Source organism: Pteropus alecto, unplaced genomic scaffold, assembly GCF_000325575.1.
Source record: "Pteropus alecto unplaced genomic scaffold, ASM32557v1 scaffold106, whole genome shotgun sequence".
Taxonomy (NCBI): domain Eukaryota; kingdom Metazoa; phylum Chordata; class Mammalia; order Chiroptera; family Pteropodidae; genus Pteropus; species Pteropus alecto.
Window position 1 is genome coordinate 10,418,158 of NW_006442103.1, and position 18,640 is coordinate 10,436,797.

General features: G+C 41.8%; 1 protein-coding gene and 1 pseudogene across 2 annotated transcripts in view; both read left to right on the plus strand.

Annotated features, from left to right (window-relative positions):
* The first annotated feature begins 902 nt into the window (after window positions 1-902).
* AHCYL1 (adenosylhomocysteinase like 1) overlaps window positions 903-18,640 on the plus strand; it is a 34,074-nt gene continuing 16,336 nt past the window's right edge. The window contains exon 1 of one of the 2 annotated variants that reach the window (XM_006919613.3): window positions 903-1,030. In XM_006919613.3, coding sequence (XP_006919675.2) covers window positions 917-1,030 — 114 coding nt within the window. In that variant the 5' untranslated portion in view covers window positions 903-916. Of the gene's footprint in view, window positions 1,031-7,876; window positions 7,963-18,640 lie in introns of those variants that run through there. The other variant, XM_025052220.1, reaches the window with a different exon arrangement.
* LOC112469191 lies at window positions 14,384-14,502 on the plus strand (annotated as a pseudogene).

The following is an 18,640-nucleotide window of genomic DNA, read 5'->3' on the forward strand; positions in this document are numbered from 1 at the left end:
TGTGTGTGTGTTGGGGGGTGGGGTGGCGTGGAATAGGAAAGTCATTCAGTCTGGAAACTCCCCCACCCCCCTCCTGCTCTCCACCCTCTGACCCATTAGCCCTGTCCCAATGGTGAGATAACATCAGCTCTGCGGCCTAAAGGTCTGTAAACAGGCAAGGCCCAGCGGAGGCATTGGTGGAGGAGGTCACAAAGGGTTATGCTTGCTGTGTCTGTTCTTCCCACTTCTATGGAGTCAAAGAAGCAAACACTGCCCTTTGGGAAGGGGCAGTGAGCGAGTGGGCTGTCTTGGGCCCCGATGTTTCCTAGGACTGGCTGCAGGACTTCTGGTCTTTGCTCCCAAGCACCTCCGCCTTACGCCTTTCTGAGGCCTTGACAGGAACCCTACAGCCCAAAGACCCCCCAGAGCAGCAGCGTCCCTGCAGGAACGACGCGCCGCTTGCAGGGCTGATGGTGCCACCTGGCGGCGCATAGGGTCCGATTCACTCTGGGAGCTTCCCCAGTGATCTTCGGCGGCCCAGGCCACCGTGATGAAGTCATGACCAAGCGCCGTTCGCCCCGCCCCTTGCCCCTCCCAGAGCTGCCAGTACTCGACGTGGCGTCACCGCCCTCTACCCTTACTTTGCGTGCGTGTGTGCGTGCGGCGGAGGTGTCGGCGCGGGCCGGTCGGAGCTCTGTGCTGCTCCTGGGGCTCCTGTCGCTGCTGTCGCTGTCCCGCTGTCCTGGACGGCCGAAAGGACGAGGCGCCGGCCCCAGCACCTCCGCACCAGACGCACTTTCTGGAACCTAGTTTGTATTTGCAAACATAGGAAATGTTTATTGGAAAGTATACTGTCAAAGGAAGATCAGTGGTGAAGAAACGGGGGGAAGGGGAGGGAAGGGATGAGGAGGGAGTCTGTTGTTGCCCGTGAAGCACGATGCCTGACGCGATGCCGCTGCCCGGGGTCGGGGAGGAGCTGAAGCAGGCCAAGGAGATTGAGGACGCCGAGAAGTACTCCTTCATGGCCACCGTCACCAAGGCGCCCAAGAAGGTGCGGGGGCTTTGGGTGGTAGTGGGGGCCCGGACTGGGGCCTCGCGGAAGGGGCGCGAGCGAGTCCCGGGCTCCAGCTAGTTCGCGACTTCTGGGGCGAGGTTTCATGGGATCGGGCAAGACTGAGATGGTGTAGGGGTGGCGGGTGAACGTTCCCAGGCCTATCCCGAGGTGGAAAGGCCGCCTCTGACCTCACTTTCCTTTGTCCCTCGGCCCTAGTCCTCCGGAATCTTTTTGAAACCCGACAGGGCCGGGCTTTAAATCTGCCCCTGACTTTTCCTGGATGAAGGGCCTCGAAGACGGGAGTGGTAAGGGGTGAACCACCTCATTTGACCCCTCTGGCCAGCCCCAGGGGATAGGGATATACAGAAAATCTCCCCTCGGGTGAGTGGGTAAGTCCGGTAGAGCTTCTTTGGGCAAATCTTAGCAGTGGCCGGTTTATTCAACAACTGCGTGCTAGCTTGGAGACAAGAGGAAAAAATGCGTGGAGCTAGCTAGCTAGCCCTTTTATGCCGGTGAAAGCAATGAGGGCAGCATGAGATTGAAAAATAAAACTTTGATTTTCACCTACGGTCCAGTTGCTTCGACTCATGTAAGAAATTAACATTTGGAGGTTGCTCACAGCAGACACTTTCATGGATACAGGTTGATCATAGTGTCGTGTGAATAGATCGCTTGAGTTCCCTTGAGAAGGGAGCTAGGGTGGGTTGGAGGGGTGGGTGGTACTGAACGATTGCTCATTCTTGACTGCACTTACTGAGGCAGAACAAGTTTCATCTATTGTGCAGTCGGTTGAGCTCAGAGGACGCCCTTCTGATTCTCTTGCCGTGGAAGATTAAATGGCAGCCTTTGGAGGTTTCAGTCTAACTAGCTCTCCGAGTGGCGGAATTGGGATCCCTCGTGCTTTCTGAGCATATGCTGCCAACCACGTCTTGACTTTCCACATACCTGGCATCCAGTTAACAGTAGACCAGAAAACCTTTGCAGAGAAGTGACCTTTCTGAAACCAGTGAAAAACTGGATAAATATTTCCCTCCTGTATAAAAACAGTGTGTTTCAAGGCTTTTCCACCCTACAGTGTTTGATAGATGCAGTGCTTGTATAAGCTGAACAAAGCCAGGCTTACAGGAATAGTTACAGTCCTTGAAGCTCCTACACTTGAACTAGTTAAACTGTCATAAGTGGGAGAGATTACTTTTTTTAAGGAAATTAATCTACCACTCCCAAAATCAAATGCAGGATTGAAAAGACAGGTCACTATTGTGTGCTTTAACTCCATTTTCCCACAAAATTAAGATCTCACTAGTAGAATGCCTTTAAAAAAGGTAGAACCCTTGATTCCAGGGAGTCTTATTAACCTTATTTTTAGTGCTCTCAGTTCAGCTGACTGCTTTGTTGGGCAGTAACCCTTAGTAATCTGTACTATTTGGAGACACAGTTACAGACTTTATAAGCAGAATCCTTAAGGATAGTACCTATTACGAGTTGGAAAGAATGGGAAAACCCTGGTACCCTAACTCCCTGAACTCTTCTCTCCCCATTAGCCTATACCCCTTTGTCTGGTTGCTTCAGAGATTAGGCCCCTTTATTTATACTTGCCTTTATTTTAGTAAACCTTTATTCTTGCAAGTGCAGGAACACTTGTTCACGTTGTATGCATTGTGCCTAGCTCCATACCTGGCATATAGTGGGTACTCAAATATTAATTGCCCACCTGCCTAACTAGTAATTCAGACATCTGTATGGCTGCCTACAAGGAATAAATATCCCTTTTCCTCTTTTCTTCCCAGGAGAAATATTGCTAATGTGTATTATTGTCAGGCCAAGTGCTAATGATTTTAGAGACTCATATTTTGTTAGCTGAAAGAAGCTATCTCTGCTAGGAATGTGGGAAGACCCCGTGTAAGTTTCCATTTGCTGGTAAATGTTTCCCTGTGTTTCATATTAATCTTGCTCTTTCTGAGCTTTATTGTTTAGCATTTACGCAGCACTTTGTATTAAAGTGCTTTATGATGACTAATTATCCTTCGCCTAGTGAATGATAAAAGACATTTAGTTAATGAGTTGGTTGAGCGCTAGTCAAGGTCAAGTTGCAGCAAGTACTAGGCGATCTGTTTTTTTTCAGAACTTTCAGCTGAAGTGGACGTTATGACCTAAGTCACTTTTGTACCTCTGCCGTGTGTTGATGGCGTGAGAAAGCATGAGAAAAGCAAGAGAAGAAATAAAGCTGGGTGTGTACTGAATGGTGTGAGAAAAAGGCCTTTTCAGACGGTGCTGTCTTTTACCTGTAAGGATTCTGATGTGGCTCTAGACCAAGTGATTCTTGGGTCATTCCAAGCCCTGGGGCCCCGTGGGAAATGAGGACATTTCTGGTGCCAGTCAGAGGCTGTAGGTTACTTCAGAGTGACCTTGATGGTCCTCAGATCAGATTCCAGTGTAACTGGTAAAATTTTATTTCCTTTGCGGAAGAGTGGATGTCCATCAATTAAAAGCAGAGATACGAGATTCCACAACTAATATCGTAACTTACTCGGATGTCCCGGGATCCACCACAGTACTATGTAGATAATAGGATTTGCTGGTTTGATGTAAGGCTTAATCTGGGTGTCAAGAAGCCAACTAAATGGGTACCACCTTAAGCAAGTGAGCTTCTGTGCCTCAGTTTCCTCATCTGCCAAATAAGTACTTTTTGTTTGCAACAAGTGGAGCTAGGCAAAGGTATGGAACTAAGAAAAAGTGATTTTTAAAAATAAGTCTATTAGCCTATTACATTCCCTCTTTTTAGTGAGCATTTGAGCTGCTTATAACGGCACATACACTATAGATAGGAAATCAAAACTGTGGAAAGAAAGAAAAAATGGTTAACCCTGAGGGCTAAGACAGTTGATGAGGCTGATCGCCATATGCAACTCTAAGCTTCCTAGGAGCCCAAGGATAAAGGGAATCCCAGCTTCCCGTTAGCAGACGTAGGAAATAATATATACCAATTCTTCAGGACGACAACTTGTGCTGACACTAAGTTCTAAAGGAAATTTTCATGGGACAGTATTAATAGCTATAATGTGATTCCTGTGGTAAGGTTTGTTCAGGGATGGCACTGGTGATTTCAGATGGTATTGCCAGGAAATTGTGGGTGAGGGAAGGAGTCCTTGAGTTGTAGGGGTAATGTACATTGTACTACAGCTAAAGAGGATCCTTGTTTAATGTTGTCAGTGGAACCAAATAAGTCAGCTAGTTCCCCATAATCACTGGGTATTTATCCTTCTTTTTCTGCTACTTTGTGTTGCAGGGTTGATAGCTTCCTTGGGCCTTTAGAAATTGACATTGTATCGAGTTGTTTTTTTTTTTTTTTTCATAGAGTAAACCTCAATCTCTAGTTCGTTGATGAAACTTCCTGAGATAGAAGATATGTTTCTTCTCTGGCAGGCCTGTCAGGACATATGCTGTTCTCTGCACTTCTGAACATTTGAGAGGACTCTCTGGAGTGATACATTAAGGCATTGACTTAGGATTTGTGCGGTCAGACCTTTATCACCAGCATAGGAGGGAAAAGGAGAAAACACACATAAAAAAATTACTTTGATCTTCATCGTGGGATATTCTTCCTTCGAATAAAGCATATCTAGCACTGATTCATCAAAGGAGCAAGCTGGGGCTCAGTAGGCATACCAGGTAGATCTCCAGTGAGGACTAAACCTTTTGGGTGGAGTCCAGGATGGTCCTCTTTATGGTTATGTTATGGCTAATTCTTGGTGCAGTTTTCTAGAATTTATACCAGCACTTCTTAAGAGTCATTGAGAAGAGATTTGATAGGTTGATGTTTCTTCTCCACATCATTAGTATCTCGCGATTCTCAGAGCAGCTACTGTTTTAGTGGCAGTCTTTGAAAAGGAGTCAGACGTGTAAAAAGATCCTATCTTGTTTAGATTTCTCCACAGATACTGGTTACCTCTCTTTTTCTTATTTGATTCTATTTAGTTAGTTCAACACTAGGTTCCATATCACTTTGTGTTAACTTCCTTTAGACTTTTAGCTTGTAACAGAGCATTTTGTTCATGGTCTAGATCCCTTGCCGGCAAGATTACAAATGTGTACCATTTGTTTTATCTGGTGGGTATCATTTGGATCCAGTGCGTGCTAACCAATATAATCTTATAAAGTTGCTTATAAAGTTTTTCATGTATTTTGGTACATTGAATGTAAACCTTCAGTTGTCTGTGACACTAAATAAGTTTACTCTGCCACCTCACGTAGTATGGTCTATAAACAAGCAATTTAATGCCCTCTTGGGGCTGTTATTTAAAGGAACTGGCCAGTGAAAGAGAGTCATTTATACTCGTCTGTTTCTCCAGTTTGGGAATCTGAGTATTAAAATTTATAAAGAAGGGCCACTCATTCTGGTTGTAATAATTCATAATATATTATATTGAGGTGGTTTGAAAGCACCCATCATGTATGAAGAACAACTCATTCGTATTGACCAGAGTTTTTTCAACCTGAAATCCAAGAATCCAAAGTTAAAGACCGATTCTTACCACAAATTTTCTTTCCAACTCATCAACACTATCAGTGCCTTGCATATGACAAGCAGTTAAAAATTCACACAGAATTATGATCACCTTTTCTCTTCTGAGTCCATATTTCCCTTTGACTCATTCCGGTAATTCTCTTGCTATCTCACTGTTGCTTGGCTGTTAGGTGAAACCTCTTTAACTTTCCCTTTTTCCTAAAACTGTGAGTAGTAGCACAATGTAAGTCAAGCAGTTGGTTTTTGGAGTCAGGTTTACCATCTGATAGCCATGTGAGTTTGGACGAGTGGCTTAACCTGTCTGAGCCTCCATTTTCTTCCTTCCTTTTATCTGTACATGACTTTATTTCACTGTCATTCTTGTAAGATAGTTTTGCTGGGTACACAATTTTATGTTGACAGTTATTTTTCTCAACACTTTGAAGGTATTTTTCCATTGCCTCATTTATCCTTAATTATCAATAAATAAAAGTCAGTTGTCTTTCTAATTATTTCTTTGTAGGTGACCTGTCATTTTTAAGTTCACTTTTAAGTTCTTTGAGACTGCATATCACAGTGATCAAGGACATGGAATTTGAGCCTTCATTTTCTTATCTATAAAATGAGCAATAGTAATAGCTCATTTTATATGCCAGGGGATTGGCATTTAGTAGATACCACTTAGTGTGTTTATTTCTCTATATCTACGGTGACCATATATCCTGGTTTGCCTGATACAGTTCTAGTTTATACCTGTTATCCCAATGCTGTTCAATGAGTAACTCTTTATACTCTGAAAAATGCCTTAGCTTTTAAAAAATATGCTTTAAGAGCCAAAATAAAGATGTTGCTATTGGAATGTCTTTTCAACCCTGACAGAATGTTGTTTTGCGTAGAGCTTACACCTGTTGAACACTAAAATAGTTGTTGATTACCAGAAGGTACATAGACAATGGGAGAACTTAGAGCTTGTGATGGAAATGGGATATGCTCTACCTGACCACTCTGCCACCTCATCCCCTATTCCACACAGTGTACCCCCAGAATGTGGGCATTGTCAGACACCAGGCTAGCTGAGTCCAGGAGTGTATTTCTTCAATCTGCAATAGTTTGGGAATCTTCCCAAACTAGAATCCTTAAATTATATGAAACTATCCTAAAGACTCTTCTGAGCTGTGACTTTATCTTTTTATATAGTCCCCTTCGGATTGCATCCCTATGTACTGCAGCTCCCTCCCCCAGGCAGTGTTTCTCTCTGTTCTAAACAGCCTGCTCCTAATTATATATAACTGATTTTCTCCTGCAGATATGTGTGGCCTTTACTCCACAGCAATTACAGAACTAGGGTGGAACACCCTGGTCTTTGTTGACACTCAGACTGGTTTCATGTTTGTTCCTATCTCTGTTTACTTTTTATAAAGGATTCATCAAATGCCTTAATCTCAGAATGTTTATAATGAATGATTGGTACCGCTTAGCAATATATAGTGAGGTTAATCATTTACTGCCCAAACAGGCCACAGAGTAAAAGCTTAATGAGCTACTGGTAAAAGGTAGTATTTGGAGTGCTGGGGAAGAGATGGGAAAGGCCTTTGACAGATCCACAAATCTAGGACTGTCTGAGCATGCTTCCGCTTGCTTTCTTTCATTTCTTCAGCTATAGTTGAAATACAATGTTAGTTTAAGGTGCACAACATAGTGATGCAACATTTATATACCTTACGATGTGATCACCCCGATAAGTCTAGTAATCTGTCACTGTACAGATGGTTATGACATTATTGACTGTTTTCCCTGTGCTGTACATTACATCTCCATGACTTGTTTTATAACTGGGAGTTCATATCTCTCAGTCCCTTTTATTTTTTTTTGCCCATCTCCCCACCTCCCTCCCCTCTGGCAAGCATCTCTTCGTTCTCTGTATCTATGAGTCTTTTCCTATTTTGTTTGTTCATTTGTTTTGTTTATTTAGATTCCGTATATAAGTGAAATCATATGCCATTTGTCTCTTTTGCTCCTGCTTTCTTGCTGTGAAAGCTCCAGTGCCTCAGCTAATGTGCCTCTGTATTCAACCTGTAGAGTTTAATGGGCTTAAAATGTTCTCCTTGACCAGCCCAAACCGGTTCACTTCTTTTAAAATGGACACCCTGTACTCAGTTGTGTGCTAGAATGAGGCTTAAACAGTAGGGTTTGAAGATTGCTCACTGTTCCATGCTGTTCATCTTGGCATAGTTCTTTACAATCTGAAGAACTGCCCAGCCAGATTAAGCCTTGTTGTTGATGTATTTTTCTCTTCTCTCCCGAACTTGTGTGTGTGCAGTGGCATCACTGGAATCCCACTGAGCCTGTGTGCTCAAGGTGCCAAGGAAAATGCTAATGTGCTGATCTGCATGGTGCACAGCTCTCTGAGTTGGATGGTGAACTGGTGAGTGGCAGAATGAAGGGGTTAAAGGCCTGGAGGAGATCAGTGTAACCATGTTTCCTTCATTTTGGCCTCTTGAATGAAGCTTTTCGTATCCCTGTGCTTTGAATAATGATTTGTAGCTGTTTTTAATAAATGGCTCCAACTCTTCTAGTACTTTAATTGTATTAAGGTGAAGCTTTAGGGCACAGGTTTCCATGGGCATAGTGGGAATTACTGTATCCTTTTCCCCCTGGGACTTTCTTGACCTCAAGTCAAAGTTTTTGCACTGCGACATGTTCTCATTATCTTTGGATTCTGAAATCGAAAAAAATAAATAAAAATAAATAAATAAATAATAGATAGATAGATAGATAGATAGATAGATAGATAGATAGATAGATAGAAGGGACCTATCGGGAAAATTAGTAGAACAGAGATTCTGCTCTGTCCTCTTTGACCACCTCCACCCCATCTCCATCCTCAGAAGCTGTGAAGAAAACCTATGGGCTCTCGTGACACCTTTATTTGAGAGTTGTAGAAAAGAGCTTTTCACCTTGAATTTTCAAAGTGCACACTGTGTCTCTGTTTCTGATTTCAGAAGAGAGGTCAGTAAGTAGACAGAGCTCTGTGGAAGGTAGAGAACTTAAGCAGATGTCTCTTTTGCCAGTTTTGAGGGTTTACTCCTGAGCTATTCGTTGGATTAGAGACTCTAGAACAATGGTTCTTCATCTTTTGAGTCACAGATTCTTTTAAGAATCTTATGAAAATCCTGGATCTTTCCTCAGGAAAATTTAGGAGCACAAAGACTTGCATACACTTTCAGAGGATGTATGGTACTCCCTGAAACTCATCCATGGATCCTGGGCTTAAAAACCCTGATTTAGAATGGCAGGCCTCTAAGCCATAATATCTTGTTCCTTTGCAGATCCAGAAACTGCTGAGAGTAGATTTCCAGCTCGAAATTTGTCCTTGGAACAAAGCTGAGGTTGTTGGTGTTCTTTGTCACCCCCTCTTTGGGATGCTCCTCAGCTTCCCAAGAGACTCATTATAAGTGCCTTGAGGGTTCAACTCAGGAACTTAGGCACACTGAAACCAGCGACTTTGGGGGTTTTGTACTCTAAACTCTACTGCCCTTCATCTGAACTGTGGGTGCCCCTAAAGCTCCAGAGCTGATTCTAAATGTTCCATAGGAGAGTTTAGAGTGGGAGCTCACATACTAGACTGAATATCAAAACTAAACAAAGTAATTTGCTCCCCTGTGTCTCTCATATATAGGTTTGATTTCAGTGTAGTACTTCTCAAACTATTTTCAGGACTGACTTAATGCTTGAATTTAATTCATTTGATTTCTCTAGACCAAACATATTGAGGGTAATGACCATATCTCACACGTGTGTAGTATGTAGTGCCTGGCACATAATACTGTCAGTAATTGCTTATTGAGTAAAACATTGTGAGATGATGATCCCTAGGAGAAAGTGAGTTGGACTCGCTTTGTGACTTTGGCTCACTTTCCCCTTCAGTTGGCCGGAGTTATTTTTCTTAGACTCCTCCCACATGGGTGATAATGAAGTACCAAGTGAGAAATTGATGAGAATTTCCAGTATTTTAGTATCCAGTGTAGAGCCCTTTATACTGCCAGAAGTCAGAGGAAGGGAAGAGACTAGCTTCTTAGCCTGGTAGCATGAGAACCACAGGGCAGGAGGCTAGAATCTTAGGGATGTCCTTGGACATGATGGAAAAGGTAACTTGAATTTCCCACCAAGTTTTAAACTCTTAACATTAGGGACATTGCCCAAAGTTGACACTGGTATTCTGGTTTACACATGCTCTTGATTTAAGGAACAGAAGCTTCCTCTTAGGGTGTTTGAGATTTGGGGACCAGTGGCGAGTTGAACAGTTTCATTTTAGAATGTGTGTTGGAGTCCAGGAAGTAATAACAACAGCTCTGCTCAACAGTGCCGAGAAAACTTCTTATTTTCATCTGACAACCCCAGCTGCCCCTCAGACAAGCTCTGAACCAAAGGCTGAGCTTAATGTTCAAAAGCTATATGTGCCCTTGTCTCTGAAGTACACCTTCTGGGAACTGGGCCAGTGCTTGTCCTCACCAGGAACTCAGGCTCTAGTTGGCACTGAGGGTTTTGTGTGTGACGTTTCCCTAAAGTATGTGACCTCGGCAGGATTCAGGGGAAAAGGAGACCTTCAGAATTTTGTGCTTCAGAGAGATGGCAGATGTGTTCAGTTGTTCTGGCAACTAATTCATTTTCCTGTGGGTGGCCAGGTAGGTGGGTGCCAATTTCTAATTCAGCGCTGAGTACTTAGTACCCAGTTTCAGAGCACCAGACTTCTTAGCAAGCAAGACATGAAGATTCCCAATGTTCAGTTCTATGGAGAGCAGCCCAGCTGGCTTGTCATGCTGGATTAGATGAATTGTGAATGTTAATTATACTGATCAATACAGTGGCCTTGGTAACAGACTTGTAGCTGCTGTAGAATCTGTTTACTTCAGGTTTGTAACAGAAAAGACGGAGCTGGTTGGGAACATGGTGTTCTAAAAAGCAAGCTGGAGGGACTGACCCTATTGCACCCCTTCCCCAGGATTTCCAAGAGGGAAACATTACTCTGGGGGTGGTTTCTGTTCTTATTTGCCAGTTGAGAATGAATTGAGGTTGGCAAAGGCTTGGCTTTTAATGGGATAATGGCTGTTTAGGAATCAAAGGTCAGGAGCGCGCACTCATGCTGGGTGGCACCTCGTTTCTCTACCTAGTTTGTAATTAGGACTAGAGTTGACCAGATTAGTTTCAACCCTTGTATTCAGGGGAAGGAGCCCCTCCTATCTGGGGAGTAGAGGGCTTGGAATTCTGCACATTCTTTTCTGACTCCACAGGGAGGGGATTAGCTGAGTGCTGGGCATGTGTGGAATGAGAGCACCTTGCCAATTTTTATTGAGTTTGGACCAAGCTATTGTAAAAATACAGTCTCTTCCTCAGACAAGCTCTCTGTCATGTTCTAAACCCTTGCGGATCCCTCTGATGGGTTGATTGTACCTGACAGATGGAGTTGGTATTAAAGGCAGAATTTCTACTTCCTTTGCCTTATTTGTCTCCAAACAGGACATAGCTAACCCATTTGCTCCCTGCATTCCTTGAGTTGCTTTATCAAGAGCCTGGTAAACTCAGTACGCTTGTGTTTGCTTTTTCAGATCCTGCTTAGATTGTCTCAGATCAGTACTTCTCATGGAGTGGAAAGGAATAGAAGGTATCAGTCACTAAGGGAGCTGTTTCAAAATAATCATTACTGGGGCCCTAACCCAGACCTACTTAATCCAAACGAGGAGGGGTTGAGGGTAAGGGCCAGGTGGAAAATGGGATGGTATGTGCATTTTGAAATAGCTTGAATTTGAAAGATCCCAGATTTAGAAGCACTCTTTTAAATTATCTAGCAGGGCTGGCCAGCATTGCTATGAAATCTGATGTTGGGTTGGTAATACAGCTACCACCTACCTTGGATAACTTTGGCCTTGAGGAAAAATGTTGAGTCCTGAAAATAACCTATACTTACTCTTCTTTTCCAGGGTATTCAGAGTAAGCTATGGCCAGAAATCATGCAGCCCTGTCAGCTTGGGGTTGAGCACCTCCTGTGTCCCAGGACCTGTGCTGGGTACTTAGGGTACATCAGTGAACAAGACAGAGATCCAGATCCTGTGGCACTTATATTCTTGTGAGGTTATCATTTGGGTCATGTAAGTTTAGTACAGCGGTTCTTAATCATGTAGGACTTGGAGCTCTATCTGAGCTGTGGTCATTGTCCAGAAATATGTGCATATATATAACAGTTTGCATGGTGGAGCTGGCGGCCAGAAGCCCATTCCATGAACCCCAGGCTAAAAACCTAGAATGCTTGCCTATAGTTGAGAATGTGATTTGGATAAAGTTAGGCCATGAATTGGGTGTTTCTGACTGTTACCTCTTAGATAGCTAGATTGGGTTGTTTCTTCATACAGCCAAGGCAATTGCAAAGATCTTGTGGGTGTCTGTAGAAAAATTCTAAGGGCTAGCTAGGCCTTCACTAAACCAATCGCATTTCTTGACTCTGTGTTCTTTTTGAAATGTTGAGAATGATTTTGACACTCTGTCCCCAGGCCCACCTCTAGTTTCTGGTTAGCTGAGCTTTTTGGACTCAATGGATGAAAAAATCACATCAGAATATAGGGATTTCCTTAACACGATAGTTCATATTATGAATTTCCAGACTAACAGTGATAGTAAAATTATAAAGATCATAAGAGGTCATTTTAGTGAAATTCTGGATTCAAAACACAGTTGGTCACAGGAGGAGTTGATTGAGGCGCTGAGGAAATAGCCAGAGAGTAGAGATTGGAGAAAGACGATAGGAAAAAAAGGAGGGCAGAGCCCCAAAGACAGTTACCTGAGCTGGTAAGCCAGGTAGCCAGGATGGCAGCTATCTCCGTAAGCCAAAATGAGTGGATTTAAGACCCAGAGAAAGATTTCTTTTCCGTTCTAAAGGAGTCTGTGACTATTGTGTTATTATCAAATAGAACTCAGAATTAAAAGGAGAGGAGGGCAGATAAGGCTTTGCTTTATATATACCAATATTAATATCTGTTCCTGGAAAAGTTAGTGTTTGACTTGAATGAATGGCCGGCCAAACCCTGTCTCAGGGTTAGTACACTGTGTAATGTGCACTACAGAAACATGAATGAAATTTCATTTGGGGCACTGGGAGAAAGATTTATGTAGAAGAAAATGAGACCAGATTTGAAGGTTGGCGCACACAGAGCACGCAAAGTCCTGTGCCAGTTCTGCCTTTACCTCCATGAAACCTGATCTTTCGTGTAACCACAGGCCGAGACCTCTTCAGGGTGGTCTTTACAGGGATCTTCTTGTTTCTCTTCCGAAGGTCTAAGGGGAGCTTTCCAGACCTGCACTGATCGATTGCTGAGTAAGTGCTGTACCCAAGGCTGTTGAGGCCAAACCTCTGTAAACTCAAAGCCCATTGGAGAGCGGAGCCACAGTCTTCCCCAGAGGAGCCAGGACGCTCTAGGCGGTTCCAGTCCTAACTGCTCTCCAGCAGATGGAAAAACTCTTCTGCTGTGAAGCCTTCCAATCTACTGTTAATATAAGGACATTGTTGGCTCAGTGATGCATTAAAGCCAAAGCTGTTTAATCGAGGGGCAAATAATCACCAATTATTTTCTGTTTTTAAAAAAGCTCTTTAAAGTGATCAAAGGAATTTCAGATCTCCCTTCCTGGGACTGTTTAAATCCATTTTGAGGTTCTGTTCAGCTTGTGAAGCTGTCTAGTTAAAACCTGCTACTCAGTTCTTAGAAAAATTCTACTATTCTTCAAAACCACATAACCAGAATTTTTTTCTTCATTCATTAAGAAAATATGAGTACTTTCAATGTCTACCATGGATATGAAACCAATATTCAATAATTGCATGTCATGTTACTTAAACCCAGAGTACGTCAATAAAATTAACTTTATAAAAACTTTTTTTAGTCGTAGTAGATTCAGTTTGAGAAGTGTTACCAGAAAGTGGGAAAGCATCAATGATAAATGTATCTCTTGAAAAGTTTGCTTGGGGTCCCCAAATTTAATATAACTTGTTTTGTATTGGGAAAAATCCAACTTTGCTAGATCTTTCAGACACGTTATAAGATGCAGGGTGACTTGGAGTGGGTACCGTTTGAGTGGCAAACTGCAGATGAGAAAAAGGAACTTAGTGGAACATTCTCAGTTTAAAGCTAAGTGTTAGTGTGAGAGAAAAGTTCCCCATTATCGTTCTGCACAGAATAAATAAACTGCCTTAAAAAGCACATTTAAAATACATTCTCTGTTGCATGTTTTAAAGTATGGTTATTTCTTACAAAAAATAGCAAGTTTCTCAGATAACCAAAAGAAAGAAAAGTCATTGAGTAATTTTAACCATAACAAATGAAAACCACCTTGTATAAATAAATCCAGGTGGAATTGCTAAATTAGTTTTGATGCCAATAGGAAATGTTGGGTCATTTCTTTCTTCCTAGTAAAGTGGTCAGGATCAGGCTGTCCATGCATTCTCCCCAATCCATCCCCGAAAGACAGTGGAGGGACATGCCAGGGTGCACATTCGGGCTCTGTTCTTCTCTCCTTACTCCAAGTCTAAGCAGCCATACCTCTTAAGGGCAATTCATTGGCAACTTTAAAATATTACATTTCTTTGCATCATTTCATTTCTCCCAAAATCAGTCTAGATTTTAGAACTGAAAGAGTTCTTTTCCTTCCCTAACCTCACAGATGATCATCTGGTAAGTTCAGAAGGCTTCAGTGCAATAGTACACTGTTCTGTAAACTGACCCCTTGAAGGTAAAGGATAAAGCTTCTGTTCCCCCAGCTTGTTCCAAAAGAAAGAAATTTTTTCCCTTTTTTAAATCTCAGCCTATGGCCATGCCACCCTGAACATGCCCAATCCCGTCTGATCTCAGAAGCTAAGCAGGGTTGAACCTGGTTAGTACTTGGATGGGAGACCACCTAGGAAGACCAGGTGCTGTAGGCATTAAAAAAAAATCTCAGTGTTGGTAGCAAATTTGCTTTGAGCAAGTTACGTAACCACACCCCTGTTCTGTTTTGTCATCTGTGAAGGGTAGATCCAGCATTCAAAGGGTTCCAAAATGTTTTGAAAATATAAATCCTCTAGTAGACGGAAATCATAGACGCAAGTCACTGATGTCGAGGCAGAGTGCTTAAACTGGAAAGCCACAGAAATCTAGGCATTCAGGCCTTGCTTTTCATAATACTACTAAGTGTGGATTTCAAACTTCTAATCAACTTTAAGTAAAAGTCCTGGCTTACTGCTGGTTTTACTTGTTCTTTGTATGCCAAGATTTAAGCAAAAATGGTTTGAAAAATACGTAGATCAGTGATGTTCTAGCAGCATTATTTATTGGTAAAATTTGCCAAATAACTTTTCCTGTACAAAATTTGATTTTGACTTTTGGTTTGCCATACAGTCTAAAGCAAGAGAGTTTTATCCTTGTGTATCTGTCCACTTTACTCATTCAAAAATGGCTGTTCAGAAAGTCATAGGTCAAGAAACTCTTATATTCTGGTGGTGGTTCGGGTTGTATTCATTTCAGAGCAGTAAGTAGCTCTTCTTTTTAAATAGCCCAAAGTTGCAGCCAACAATTCCCTTTCAACCAGCTTGTTTCTTACAGGCTGTATAAGGTCGTGATTTTAGACTTTTATCTAAAATTGAATATCTACATCTCAAGTTAGAAAGTCAAGAATGAAAAATAAAGTTATGTTTTTGACGTGATGGATTTTCTTTGGTAGATTCTTGTCCATGTATTGCGTCTCTAGTCTCTCCTTCTAGAGGCTTGATATTTTGTATTTTAGGAGCCGTGGAAACTAAAGCCAACTGCAGCTGATCTTTAAAGTGACTTAACCTTATCCTTTGGACTTGAAATTATCCAGTTTCACTACAGAATGGATTCGGAAAGGTCCATTCCACTCACAATACATGTTACTACATAGTTACTATTTAACATTAAGTCTTTAAAGTCAGATTATTTTATTTAATGTCGAGTTTTGATGGCTTTTTCTTCTCTTGAGCCTGTACTTTATGCGAAGCAGTGGATGGCGACTAAAAACTGACATGGTTTCCATCTCATTAAGCTTTGCTGGGTGTTGGTCTAGAGTTCAGAAAGCTGACCAGCATAGACTCAGTGGCCACTTATTGGGAGCTCCTTGTAGTTTTTTTTGCCAGATACTATTAAGCAAGGACTTTCATGTCTTTCACTTCTGGTTAGATACGGCCTTCCCAAATGCTGAGCTGACTTACGGGTGGGATTCACTCAAGCAAGTATGTGAAAGAATTTGTAAGAAGTAATTGTCTTTCAGCTTCACTCAAGCTAGACTTCCAGATCAAGGAGAGAATTGTTCCTTCTTGGTAAGCTAAGACATCATACATATGACATTTACTGAGTCTGTGTGAACACCTTCCAAAATGCCAGGGAGACTTCGTCATCCTTCTAGAGCTGTCCACTGACCGCTTGCTTTCAGTGTTACCTTTTCTTCTCATACAGATTTACTTATTCATAAGCAGTTGACAAGTTTTCATCTTAAAGAACATACCATCATACCTTGCAGCAAGGTTTGCCAGTTTAATTTCTTGTGAGTTTCATTTGAAATCAAGATTGGCTTTAAAGAGGAATGCGAACTCAGGCTAATGACTTTTTATTACAAACATGTAAGGTGGACAGTAGTAACCTGGCTCTGTCTTTCCCGATATTCAAGAATTGTTGATTCTTACTATACTCTGTGAACCAAAGTGATTGCCAAGTGAAAAAAACAAGGTGCAGAGTATTTTAGCATGCTACCTTTTGAGTAAAAAAGAGAAAATAAGAATATAAATATATATTTGCTTTTTTCTACTTCCGAAAATGAGCATAAACCAGAAACCAATGAAAATGGGGAGAGGGGGAGCAAAATCGGGGGAATAGGAATGGAAGTGAGACTCCTCTGAATGTACCTTTTAAACTCTGGAGACATGTTTATATGTCAAGAAATAAAATTAAGCAGGAAAGAAGAGAAACCTTAAATTTGCTTATAAACGAATGAACCTAACTACGTATCAAATGATTACACAGTACTTCGACTATACATCCTTCGTGAAATATATTCTAAGGACAAAAAGCATAATGAAATATCGACACTTCACTGTGCAGTGTAATAGTAATAATGTTAGTCTTATAATTTTGAAATTATGTGTTACAGAGTAAAGCAAGTAAGTAAATGTATTATTGCTGTTAGAGACCAAGATTGTCAACATAAGAGGAAAGAGATACAGATAGGAAAATTAAAGGTTAAAAAAGGTCATGTTAATTTGTTGTAAACTGTGGTTTTTAAAAGATTAAAAAGTCCTTCTCTTTCCTACTTGCAGCCATTTTTTAACCTCTTAATTTTATGTCTAGTTGGCAGTTGGAGGCCCAGATTACTCATTTTCTCTAGATCACTTTAGGAGGTAATAGAAGCCAATAAAGTGTGTTGTTTTATGTGAAGATAAGGGAGTAACTGATAAGGGTAAAACCACTCTTTGGCAGAGTTTTCAAGCTTAATGTTCCTTCCTCACCATTTTAGTGACTCAGCAGTGTGGGCCCTGGCATTGCCTCTCCCCTTCTTCCCACCAGTGTTGCTAAAAGATCAAGTTGAATCCATTTTGAAAGGATTGTTTCTTCTGACTAGGACTGGATTCTAGCAGAGTGTGTGTGTTATATCCTATTACTGTTGAGAAGCAGATGGGTGGGTGGGGGAGCGACATGTGTGCTGTGATCAGTCAGCTTGCCCACTCCCTCCTCCTAGAAATTCATGCCCTGTCTGGGGAAACTAAGAACCTGAGAAAGTTGAGACGGGGAAGGAGGACCTGCTGAGATTATATAAGTTTGGGAATGTCTCGGAAAGTAGGTAGTGTGCTGGAAGAGGGGTACTGGCCCTTTCAAATAATCCTCAGCAGTAAGAAAGAATCCTCTACTCACTTCCGAGCTCTGCTTTCTTAATGATTTTTTTCCCCAATCATTGCTATTTACCTTTGAGTCTCGTTCTTCACCTTTAGGAGGAAACCTTTCTGAAGAAATTAAAAGTTGTTAGATAGGCATGCGAAATAACATTTAATACGACTTCTAGCCTAACCTCTGATTTTTGGAGGCCGGAGTTAGAAACATCTAGATAAGGCTGTGATGACTATAGTACCTAGCACGTTCCTAATGAAGCGGTAAAATTCAATGACAGAACCATTTGTGTGTTATAACGCTGTGGACAGGAACACATCTGCAGATTGGAATTCCTTCCTTGTTTTCTTCCATACATCTTTTCCAGAATGGTACTGGGTGCATTAGTACCTACCAAATGTGTTGCCTAAAAAAAATATAATACTCCGTGAGTACTGTCTTGATCACCATCCCTTGGCCCTAGTGTCATAGTGGAATAATAGTGACTCTGATTCAGGAGCTAGAAGACAAAGTTCCGTGGATAACCTCTGAGTAGATAGACCGTGGGTTTGTGGAAGTATGCTTCTCAGCTTCTAATGGTAAAAAATACCAGTTAGGATCAACTGAATGAGTGATACACAACAATTTTTCTTCTCTGGAGGCTCACTGCGGTTTCTTGGTAAGTTCTTTCAGCTCACTCTTTCGCCGGACCTAACCACTAGGTGGTAGATACACCGTACCCCAAATTGTTTCTGCTCCAGAGCTTTTCTTTGCCGTTTTCAGTATCACATGGAAGAGGGTCAACTATTGTACCCACTGAGCTATTTAAGTGGTGCTCTAAAATAGCATGTTAAATTGGCCTGATACTTAATCAAATTTTTAAGGCACAGCAAGTAGATTTCTGTATTTGGATGTGCTATTTTGGAGAATGGATCAGTCTGACCTAGCCTTTCTCAGATGTGGTATTTGTTCAAGAATGGAATACTCGTGTGCTTGGTGTGGGTAAGGCTGTTTATGGAGTGGTGAGTGTCCAAACACAAAATAGTTCCTTAACAGGACTTTTTGATTTTCAGATACTTTTTTAGACTTAAACTACCTATGTCCCTCTCCCTCCCCCTCTTCCCCATCCTACATCATAGTTAGGCCTAGCATTTCTTACAGATCTGGATTTGAAGAAACACTAAAAGACTAATTAAGACTTGATGATCG